This window comes from Macaca nemestrina, chromosome 14 (genome assembly GCF_043159975.1).
Source record: "Macaca nemestrina isolate mMacNem1 chromosome 14, mMacNem.hap1, whole genome shotgun sequence".
Taxonomy (NCBI): domain Eukaryota; kingdom Metazoa; phylum Chordata; class Mammalia; order Primates; family Cercopithecidae; genus Macaca; species Macaca nemestrina.
Window position 1 is genome coordinate 44,565,787 of NC_092138.1, and position 12,216 is coordinate 44,578,002.

The 12,216-nt window shown below is 39.3% G+C and overlaps 1 protein-coding gene across 15 annotated transcripts in view; it reads right to left on the minus strand.

The window, feature by feature from the left end:
- LOC105489089 (FRAS1 related extracellular matrix 1) overlaps nucleotides 1-12,216 on the minus strand; it is a 177,078-nt gene that overhangs the window by 12,729 nt on the left and 152,133 nt on the right. For all 15 annotated transcript variants that reach the window (XM_011753759.2, XM_011753757.2, XM_011753758.2 and 12 more), the window contains 7 exons: nucleotides 11,344-11,416; nucleotides 5,129-5,278; nucleotides 3,419-3,657; nucleotides 2,692-2,739; nucleotides 2,276-2,440; nucleotides 1,935-2,063; nucleotides 1,366-1,481 (listed from right to left, as the gene is read on the minus strand). In XM_011753759.2, coding sequence (XP_011752061.2) covers nucleotides 1,366-1,481; nucleotides 1,935-2,063; nucleotides 2,276-2,440; nucleotides 2,692-2,739; nucleotides 3,419-3,657; nucleotides 5,129-5,278; nucleotides 11,344-11,416 — 920 coding nt within the window. The remainder of the gene's footprint in view (nucleotides 1-1,365; nucleotides 1,482-1,934; nucleotides 2,064-2,275; nucleotides 2,441-2,691; nucleotides 2,740-3,418; nucleotides 3,658-5,128; nucleotides 5,279-11,343; nucleotides 11,417-12,216) is intronic.

The window sequence follows — 12,216 nt, forward strand, 5'->3', positions numbered from 1 at the left end:
AAATTTTGTCCTTTGCAGGGACATGGATGGAGCTGGGAGTCATTATCTGTAGCAAACTAATGCAGGAACAGAAAATCAAACGCTGCATGTTCTCGTTAGTGGGAGCTAAATGATGAGAACACATGGACACATAGAGGGGAACAACGCACAGTGGGGTCTATTGGAGTGTGGAAGGTGAGAGGAGGAAGAGCATCAGGAAAAACAACTAATGAGTACTAGGCTTAACACCTGGATGATGAAATAATCTATACAACAAACCCCATGACACACATTTACCCAGGTAACAAACCTGCACATTTACCCGGGAACTTAAAATAAAAGTTTAAACATTAAAAAAAAAAATTGGATTGTCATATTTATAATTTTAACTATTATAATAGGCGTGAAGTGGTATTTCATTGTGGTTTTCACTTTCATTTACCTCATATGTAACAGTTTTGAGCACCTTTTCATTTATTTATTGACCAACTGGACATCTACTCTTGTGAAGACTCTAAATCATTCACTATTGTTTGAATTGCCATTTTGTCATTGATTTGTAGAAGTTGTTTATATTGTCTGGGTTTAAGACCTTTATCAGGTTTTTGATTTGAGAATAGCTTTTCCTGAATGTGGTTTGCTCTTTCATTTTCTTAATGGCGTCTTAGATGTGTATAACTTTTTAAATTTTATGAAGTACAAGATCTGATCAATAATAACCAGAGACTTCCCTAGTCTCAATTTCCAGCCATGGGGCATATTAGTCTAATTGTGTTGTCTGGATAATATCCAGATTGGCAAAAAAAAAAAAAAAAAAAAAAAAGGAGGGTCAGGGATCAGTATACATGCATTTTTAAAGTCCTTCTGGACTATATACATTGGTTGTCATTCTCTGACCACAAGTCATTCTTTACTGAATGTTCTGTTACCCAGTGAGCCTTTGTCTTACTTGTCCAGCTTTATAATCATTGCTGTATAATCGCATTGCTAGAGGCCTGATGCTATAAGGCTTTTCATTACTATATTCTTTCAATTAAATGGGCAGGAATTCTTATCATATAAAAAAAGAAACTGCAATGCTGCTGACTGAGAAAATCTCCTGATTTCCTCACAAAGACTGAGACAGAGAGAAAAAGAAAAGAACAGAAAAAGAAACATGGCAATGGTGCAGCTTTAACTGAAAAGAGCTAAGCCAAATACATCATCAAGGCCCATCACAAATCCATTCTGAACTAGGGAACTGCCTTGGGGCTCCTAAAACAAAGCCAGGCAGATATTAGGCACTCAATGCTTGTTGAATGAATGAAGCAGCTCTCCACTTCCATGAGAAAATAGAGAAATAGTGGAAAAGAAAACATCAACAAAATGTGCAATAGGGTTCCTTACTGTTCCCTGCAAGCTCGGGCAGCCGCATTCCAGGTGCTTTTCTGCTCTGTGATCAAGATGTGACAGTAGCCTGAGTGCTGGTGCCACCCGGCTGGACAGGATTTGTCTTCCACATCCTGAAAAATAGTTGTCTGTGTTCATATCATAATGGTCTTTACAATCTGGAGTTGGTTCAGCATAAGGAGCCCTAAGAGTTCCTTAACTTAAGTCAAGTAGTTTCGTCACCGCAAAGGGAGTCAGTCCTAATTCCAATTCTCCATCTTGAGAAACGCAATGGCTTCTTACAGAAAACACTACCACAGTCAGCAATGTTTCAATGTTACAACTTTGACATTCTGACAACCAAACAAAACAAGTAAACATCTTCTTAAATGGTATTGATTTAACTAACGTATTTTGTGATTTTTAAAAAGCCACTTTGGGCCATTGTTTCCTCTTGGCCTTCAAGTTATAACAATGGCAGGAAGATGTAGCATGGGTTGAGTCATGCACCAGATTGTTCCCCTTTATTAGCTTATCATAGAGCACATTGCGAGTAAAGGTGCTTGGCTGCTCAGCCTGTCTCCTACCTTGGTTTGGGGACTCCACGCTTTCCAGGCAATCCCATTGCACTGATACAGCTTCTGGATGCCTTCTTCAAAATGGAAGAGTCCCTTTAATTCCAGAGTGCAGTTCTTTGGAAATGAGGGCAACTGGTCCTTTGGGAAGGAAAGGCAATTTTGCAATTTAGAATTGACTTAAGGAAAGTTGCTCACACATTCACCTCCTTTGGGTTTTCATTTGTTGCGAAGCATTTGTGTTGGGTAAACGATCCCCCCAACCTTGGAGGCTATTTTGTGAATTAAGTGTGTTTATGGCCCAGCAAACAACTTGTTCTAAGGTGAATAAGAAGGAACAAAGATTTTCATACCTGTCTGGGGAAGTGTGAGTCAGTTGTGGATTCCACCTTATCTGCTTGAGGCAGTTCTGCCACTTTGATTGTCTTTTGTGGCTGACTAAGGATGGATACTTTGGCCTTCCTTTTGTGAGTTGGGAAACTGTCATCCTCCAGTTTCAAGGAAACTATCCCATGATACTTGAGGAAACCAACAATCAACAACAATAAGGAAAAAAACAAACACCAAGATAGCAAACAAAAAAATGAGCAATTCAAAAATTCAGTCAAAGCAAAAAGATAAGAGGATTTGTTTCTCTGAACACCCAAGCCTCTAATTTCAAAACAATTTTTTGAGAGATATATAAATATAAAAAATATAAAATAATAGTTTCATTAAATACTTGCATCCATAAATATAAGAAATTTAGCAAATCTGTGACTACACTTACATTATAGATGATGTCTGTTCCATTTCTATAAACAGAGAATGGATGAACCTGAAATTGACAGATAACAAAATATGAACAGAATCAGATTGACTAATAACTAGCAATAGGGTAAAACCACCAAAAAGATCTTGCTAATGTCTGAACAACTACAAAACACATGTATCTTAAGATTTCCCATGCCCATATCATTGGAATTTCAAAAATCACTAGGCCTAATCAGAATTTATGATTGTTGTGTGAATTCACACATACACAGTTCCAGTCAGGGAAAAAAATACATCTTTATTTTTAGTATATCTATAGTACACAGAGGTCCAAGAACACACACACACACACACAAACACACACACACGTGCATGTCATTGGTCAGAATGCTGTGTTAATAAGGTCAAAGCCATGGCTTCCACACCCAATTGCATCATTTCACCTCACTCTATTTCAGGGTCATAGATCATTTCCTATTTGTCTTGGTCACAAAAGGAATCAAAGCAGAAATCATACGGATGAATCAGCATATCTGTCACCTCAGTTAGTACAATTAAAGAAGCAAGGCAGCCTCAAGATCTTTGTATACAGAAGGCAATGCATAGCTGTGAAAGGAACAATGGCCCCCACTCACTATGAAAATCAAAACAGCTTCTTCAGTGTTTCAGAATATTTATTAATATCTTCCGATCCTTTTAATATGTATTCTGCACATCGATTCCCATAAGGTCCCCATCCTTACTGTTTTGCTATTCCCACGGGTCCTAAGCTTCCTTTGAGAAAGATGTGTAGACTCAGAGCCCCGCAGGGTGTCTCCCCCGGTGACTGCTAGCTGCGTGGAAGATGGAAGAGGTCTTCTTTCCAGATGGAAGGAACCAGAAGTGGTGGATGAGGAAGACCCTGGGGGCAGCAGACGCCAAATGCCCTTCTCCCATGTGCTGTGCTTACTTTGGTTGGAGGAATATGAAGGATGGCATTGTCCTGGAGGCATGCAAGATGGCAGGCGGTCAGTTCATTTTACACAAACAGATAAGGGATCACATTGACACAGCTCCTGGAGCAGCTTGTCATTAAACCTAGATGGATGGTTTTCCCACCAGATGTTGCCTTTTTGCCATTTGCCAGAAACTCCTTTACTCTTCATCAGTTTACATGCAGGAAAGCTGTGCCTGTCTGCACGTCTATTGAGTGATTATAAAGTCATGAAATCAATTTCATAAACCCCAAATGAAAATCACTGTTACGATTTTATAATCATATCACATACTGGGGGGAAAGTCTCACTTCTCTTATTATAGTATTCCCCAATATACAAGTTTATTCACTGATTAAGCATTCTTCCACAAGCACTTTACCATTTCCTAGAAGTAGAAACTGGAATTGTTTAAAGATGTCATAGAATTAAGGAGTATTTATAAAACATTTCACTTAGTTGCTACAGAACAAAGACCCAGTAAATCTTAATAGAGCAGCTCCTATTGGAAACCTCACCAATTAGTATTTCTGGGAAGGCATAAAACATTTGAGGGCAAAATGTTTGTCTGGGTATTTTATATTTCATATACAAGGTATGTATATCATGTATTTTGTGTACTTCATGTGACCACAAAATTCTACTGGAAAATAAATGTGGTGAGGAAAGGTAGTGGGGAGAGATGTTGCAGAAATGTGGATATTATAAAGAAAAGATGGGAGGGCCCATTTTTTTTTTATAGCATAAGAAAGAGAAGAGATTTCCAGGCAAGAGAAAACTACGGACCATAGGGCATGACAGGTATAAAAATGGGAGTGTAAGATTCAGTACGGTACAAACACTTGTCAAATGCTAAAAAGACAAGTAACTAGAAGGCATTTGGTGGAAAAAAATCAGAGCACCAAAGCTCTGGCTTGTCTTTATTTTATTTAGTTCACAGGTTGTTCTTTAGCATAGACAATCCAGGACCTGTTTGGCGCTGCCATCCAAAGTCATTCATTAATATTCTCCAGCTGCTCCCAAATTCCCAAGCCAGCTGCATCTTTCACATCTATTTTTTTCCAATTCCTTCCTCTCTTAGAGTTTTCCTGGTCACACTACAGTGGGGGCTCAGATTTTAGGCATTAAGAGTGCTCTTTAACAGAGGAAGATAATTAGAGCTCTACAGACTCTGGGGGAAAATAATTGTCGATAGATTCTCACCAACACTATTTCCCCCTCGGTGAGAACAACAAACGGGTAGAAAAAAAACAACTACGGCACTGACTTGTTGCTTTTCTCAAGTGATCATTCTTAGCAGGAGGAAAACCACATGAAGCAGAAACCAGAATAAAGGGCCTACATCACGACTGAGGGTGCTTTCTTGACAAGAAATTAAGCATTTTGATTTTAAGGTGTTATCAAGCACGCTGGCTGTTGAAGGCAAGAGCTACGGCGCCAGGACCGCTCCTGATTTCAAGATGAGGATCAAAAGAATACCTCCTTTTGAGTCCAAAATTTTCACTGCAGCTTTTGTCTTTGTGCCAAGAACTGCATTCACAGGGGAGTTCAGAATTACTTCAAAGACCTCATCATCTTCCTCTAATCCGTCATAGGTAATTGCTATATTCCACATCTTAGTTGACATTCCTACAAGAAGTAAACATTTTAATTACTCTTTAATTGCTATTTCAATCACCTAGGTGTCAGAGAAATATATTAATTAACATGTCTACAGCTAGACTGCAGTAGCCCGAGTGAGCTATTGTACTGCTACCAACTCACTGAAGTCCTGCTGTTCTCCCAAATAATATGAAAAGACCACATTTGTTCCTGGACAATGATGATTCCGTTTAAATGCAAACACTGTAACAAAAAAGTAAGCTGCATTATGTGAGGGATGAAAAAAAATGGTTATTAGATGAGATCCAAGACTTAATTATTTTCCCAACCTGTCCCTTCTCTTCTTAAGAATAAACAAGTATTGCAATCTTAAAATCTTATTAGTTTAAAAAATCTTAAGCTGTTGATGCAGACAGAAGTGATTATTGGATGGTACTTCATGCTATTCATGCAACCCTTGAAATGATTGATTTCTTAATCATTTCTAAAGACAGCTGCCTGCATCGGCTTCCCCACTTCCTGAGATCTTTCTAGCCCACAAAGGCTTTTTCTGACGATGTAATACTCAGTAGTTTGGTATCCTCCTAGACAGACTTTATGGGTCGGGGGTTCTAGAAATAGAGCCCTTTTTTCCCCTCTTTCTGGCTGCCTCTATTCATGAAGTTACAGTCAAGCTTGGTTCACAGTAACTTTGCGAACTTAATATTATACAAAACAGTTTTGACATTACAAACATATCCCAGCCATCCTGTCACCACCAAGATGGGAAACAAAGCAACCCCAGATATACAAAATATTAAGACTGGAAGGAACTTCTGAGATGATCTCATCCTGACCAGTTTCCATGATGTGGATCATAGGATATCCCCTGAGTTTATTTAGAAGAACAAGTGGTGGCAGGAAGTAAAGGGAATACTTTTTAGTGGAGAAAGAAGGCTCAAGTTTAAGAGGAATAAACACAGTAAACTTATGATTTAACTTTTCTGAGCTAAGTTGGAAAAGCTTACTCTGCCATTTGCTCATTGGCTATTTCAGTGTTTTCACTCCCTTAAGCCTCCCATATAATAGAGTTAAACTTTTTCAAAAGTCTTCTCTTAAAAATATAACTTGGCCAGGTGCAGTGGTGATCACCTGTAATCCCAGCACTTTGAGAGGCCAAGGTGGGTGTATCACTTGAGCTCAGGAGTTTGAGACCACCCTGGCCAACAGAGCGAAACCCCATCTTTACAAAAAACAAAAACAAAAACAAAAATTAGGTTGGGCGTGGTGGCGAGTGCCTATGATCTCAGCTACTCAGGAGGCTGAGGTGGGAGGATCACTTGAGCCCAGAAGGTCAAGGCTGCAGTGAGCCCAGAATGTGTCACTGCACTCCAGCCTGGGCAACAGCTCCAAAAAACGCCTCTTTTACCTTGCAGGTTGCCTTCTACAGACTTATACCTCTCAACTGTCCATCTATACAGTGGCCTCTTTCTTGAAGGTATGCCTCACATAGATATCATGATCTAATCAGTCTCTTCAATTCTCAACAGAGGCCAATGGAAAGGTGAAGGTATCCACTTCTTCTACTTCTGGCTGGCTGCACTTAGAGGGGAAAAATTAGGTGTATTCAGAATAATTGTATTTTATTTAAAAATAGGCTGACAGATAGTTTTCAGTGCTGAGTTCTTAAATCAATTACGTTCACAGTCTTTGCAAAAGCAGTTGAAGCATCTAGTATGTATAATAATACCATACAATTCCCATCTCATGGATGGATAAATCAATACATCAAAATATATATTTTGTAATTATGATATGCTTATCTTTGCATTAGATGCTATGGAGAATACCAGAGGTGTAAAACAAGTCAAGCCCTGATCTAAAGGAGCTTAAAATCTTTTGGAGGAGACAGAAGCAAAACCAGAAAAGTCAAATAATTATTGAAAGCTATGTATGTTTAGCTACTAAAAGATACAGAATAGATGGTTGAGCCTATATAAATGTGGGCTTTAGAAGTGAAAGGATTAGGAGGGAAGAAATGGGAAAACAACATAAGCAAAGACAGGAAGATAGCAAAGTAGAGGTCTTGACTAGGGAAGGGTGAATGAATTAGCTGTCTGGAATAGAGAGGTTACATGGGTGGACAGGAGGCCATAAGGCTGCAAAGATCATTTGTAGCCAGACTGCAGAGAGCCCTGGACACCTGGCCAGATTCAGACTTTACAACATAGGCAACAGGGAAGGTTCTTGAACAAAGAAGTCACATGCTGAAAGTGGATTAGCAAAATGAACCTGAGAGTGTTATGTGAGAAAGTTTGGAGACCCAGGCAGAGAGACAGATAGGCTAGAAAAGTTTGGAGACCACATAGACAGCTGCTGTAATACAATTGGCATGAAAAGATAAGAGGTGGACAATGAAGAAAGCATTTGAATAATATGATTATTAATATTTGGAGAACTGTTTTAACCCTCAAAGACCATAAAGTTAAGCATTATGTTAATAAAATCCAATACAAAAAATATTTCCAACTCCCAACCAACTCCCTTAAGGTTAATTTTTAAAAGTTATAGTACCCCCCAACCAAAACAAACAAACAAACAAACAAAAAACTTAAGGTTTTTGTTGGACCTTACAGGATAGAACCAGATGGGTAGGGGTTAGAGAAAATATCTTTTGAGTTTCATTTAAGTGCTTCTGATTTGTTTGTGTGCATTCCAACTTGGTTTCTATGCCTACCAGGTGTGCACAGAGGACTAACTCTTCAGGTTAATGAGATTAGAAGTAAAAACTTTATCATTTTTCCCTTCCTCTTTCACTTCCAAGGTGCAAAGTATTTGCTAAGTCCCTGAGATATACAAGCATTTTCAGAAGGCTTGGACTGGCTCCCTGTTCCCACAAAACAAAAGGTGCTGAAGAGGAAAGAGAGGTGTCACTTTATGCAGACATATTCCACTTGACAGAGTAGGTGAGTTCCTGGATATTTTCCTGCAAAACAGATTTCTGTATTGAAAGACATCTTCTCAATATTTTTTAGTAAATGCCACATTAGAGATCTGTTCCCTTGGAAAACATTTTGACTCTAGGGAATGATGAAGTATTAATCAAGAATGCTGCAAGCTTTTCAATAATGCATATTTTAAAGGAAAACAATCATGTTCTTAGGAGTATTTTTATATCCACTCAAGACTAGTCACAATAGCTGAATGCAAAGTAGTTAGGGTTTGTTTTTGTTTGCTTGGTATTTTTTTGGTTTGGTAGCATAGTCTCAACTTCAAGACAAGCTTCCTTCCAGCTCCCACATAAGAGTTCTCAAACCTTATGGCATCCCACTGTCTTCGGTTGTTCACTCTGTTTCTTTACCCAATCATGGAAGCTGCCATTTTAAAAGAAACAAATTGATTTCCCTTGGTAAAATGGGTTGGTATGGGGACAGGGACACCAGACCTAGAAAGAGGCAAGGATTAACAAGACAGGAGTAAATATTTACTAAACCTGTGGACATGGAGAACTTCAAAATTCTCTAAAGCAAGATTTCAGTTTGTAAAACTGCTTTTGGGTTAATAAATTCCAAAACAATGAACAGCCAATTGGTTTTTTCTTAATTTATAAGACATGCTTATATTATTTCTTAAATTGTCTAAATAATATCTAAAATCTAAGATTATGTAGAGCCCCCAGAAGTCATTAGTATCTATTCAACACAGCATGTGAGCTCTTTTAGACAAATGGGTATTTATCTTATCCAGTAGAATCTCTAAGAGGTAGATTTCAGAGTCTCTTCTAGTGTGACACATTCTAGTTCCTATCAATCCAAACAGAGCAACTGATGGGCTGCTGGAAACCTACCAGCAGCCAAAATTACTCCTGATCTTGTAACAAACAGACCTCAAATTATGAAGATGACATATGGCAAAGACTCAAGAAATGGAAAAGTTGGAACTGCCTTAACATGAAGTAGGAAGGGACATGGTGCAAATCATCTCACCCTTTCATTGTAGGGATTGTAGGGTTGGCCACAAGAGCCTGTACCAGCGTGGGAGTAAACGGCACATAAATAACAGGAATCTTTCCCATATATAACAGGATCTCTTCCCGCAAAAGGAGGTCAGCTGGAGGAACCAGCTTATCTGAGTTAGAATGTTAAATATCACAGGAAGGAGGCCAAAAACAAAATACAGATTTTTGCATGTTGAAGTGAAGGTTCACTGTTATAGGTTGAATTGCGTTTCTGAAAAATCAAGTCCTCACTCCCAGTACCTCTGCATGTGACCTATTTGGAACTAGGGTAATTACAGGTATAATCAGTTAACGTGAGGTCACACTGGAGTAAGGTGGGCTCCTCATCCATTATGACCGGTGTTGTATAAAAAGGGGGACTTGGCTGGGCGCAGTGGCTCATGTGTAATACCAGCACTTTGGGAGGCTGAGGCAGGCAGAGCACGAGGTCAGGAGTTCGAGACCAGTCTGGCCAATATGGTGAAACCCCATCTCTACTAAAAATACAAAAAAATTAGCCAGGTGTGGTGGTGCGCACCTATAGTCCCAGCTACTCGGGAGGCCAAGGCAGGAGAATTGCTTGAACCCAGGAGGCGGAGGTTGCAGTGAGCTCGCGCCACTGCACTCCAGCATGGGTGACGCAGCATGACTCCACCTCAAAACAGAAGAAAAGGGCGTGGGAGGGGGCGCTTTCTAACACAGACATGCACACAAGGAGAACACTACGTGAAGATGAAAGCAGAGATGGGGGTGATGCAGCAGACACTAAGAATGCCAGAGTTTTCCACCCAGCCACCAGAAGCATGGAAGAGAGGCCTGGAATTGATTCAGAAGTAATCCTTCATGCTGACACCTTGATCTTGGACCTCTAGCCTCCAGAACTGAGACACTCGATGTCTCTGTTTCAAGCTACCCAGTGTTTGATGCCGTATTATGACAGCCTTAGGAAACTAACACAGTCCTCAAGCATCATGCTACTTGCAGTGAACTGCAGAAAGCCATTTTTCTGTGTTTGATGTTAAGATAGGCAATTTTGAGGTGGTGCTGGTACTTAGGCCATTTTCTTTTGCCTTTGCTCAACCCTTTATGAGTTAGTGGCAGATGATGTCAATAGTTTACACTTAGAGGAGTGTTCTCAGTGTGCAGAATATCTCCTTGGCAGGAAAGCACAAAGCCAGAGTCCTGTCTGTTTCTCCAGGCCCGTTGTATTTGCTGCTCCCAAGCCCCCACATTTGACTCAGATCCATCTGAAACCCCAGGGAAATAGAGAGTGACATTCAGTGAGTGAGGCAGAGCTACCTGTCCCATCCACAGAAGCCAGGGAAAGATGGCGGGGCTCCAGCCTCAGCTTTAGGCACAGTTCCCCAAAGGTGTGTTTGTGCTTTTGTGTTAGTCCTTCATCCTGGAGTTTTCTTCTTCATCTAAATGCTAAAATACTGCCTCCCCTGGGAAATCTTCCAAGATTTCTCTTAGCCCGAACAACAGCTCATGTTTTGGGTTCCAGTGCACTATCAGTGAGTGTTTTCTTGTTTTTCTCACACAATGGAACACCCTTGAGAGCAAGTACCAGCCTTTTTTTTCCCACTTGCACCTAGCAAAATTTTTCCACAAATTTAAAACAAAGTAAGTGCTACTTAACTAAATAATAATTTCCCCTGGAATCTCCTAATATCAACCTATTCCATGAGGGATCATTTAGAAATGCCCTTTAGAAATCCATATAAACATAACATTCTGAAAAATTTCATAAAAAATCTGAGGCAATTAAACTATAACAACTTTGTATTAGAACTTCAAATAATTTCTAAATGACCGTATTTTTTTCTGGATTGTCTTGGATGTTTGCTTTGATAGCTCATATTTATTATCATCTTTCTTCTCATTTGAAATCAAAATTCACTTGTTATAAAAAATAATAATAATAAGGGCAAAACCTGAAATCCAAACACCTCTCTTTTAGAGTGGGGTGGTATGGCTCCCTGAGGAGTTTTTAGTTGGCCAAAGTTGTGTAATATTCTGTCTTCTCTACAATCTCCAGACATGACTACAAAAACAAAAAACAAACAACAACAAAAAAACACACACACATAAAACAAACTGCAGACACAAAATGTACCTGGGTCAAACTGAATCAGTTTAGATGGAGTCACAGTGAAATCTTTTCCAACTGCAGCTGACACTTGGTTGACCTTAGGAGGGAAAAAAAAATCTTTTAAAAATAAGGATAAATATTCTACAATAGAGAAACAGCTATTCTCCCTCACACTAGACTAAACTCATGCTCTTAAATCTGTTTTTAATATTAAGTAGGGCTTTTAAAAACATTATATAAGCCATTTGGGATCCAGGCAACATGGATTTTCCTTAAAGTTGACTCTTTGCTAGGCTAATATCAATGGAAAGGAAAGCTTTTGTTTTGTTTGGTTTTTCCTTTATAAATGATTTAGTTATTGAAGAAAGGAACATGAATTTTAAACTATATTTTTGTCTTTGTTGCAAGCACAATTTTATTACCTTCCTTCTACCCCAATTTGGTTTTAAAATAGTCCCTCAAAAGAAAAGGAGGGAGAAAATTGAAGAGGAGAAGAAAAAGCAGGTAATCCTGACAACCCGTGTGATGATCTGTCAGCTAGCTTGGAGGCATCCTGCAAGCTCCAGGGCACTGAAAGCCTTTAGACTAGATTAACTCAAACACATCTGGTTCATTTTCCTGTCTGGATGAAACCGTCACTCTTCACAAACTTGAAGGAGAGTTTTGTGGGACTGGCAGACCTGGTGAACAGCCAGACAAAGGAGATCCACACCCCAAACCAAGGACTTTCAAGGACCCCGTCAAGTAGGTGTTTTAAAACAAACAAACAAACAAACAAACAAACAAAAATGCCCTGGTCTAAGGAGACTATTGATACACCCCTGCTTCTCAGCTCCAGCTCCAAGGCTAAAAACCAAAGAGGCAATTTTAGTGTTCTGAAGTCATGGCCTTGAATTG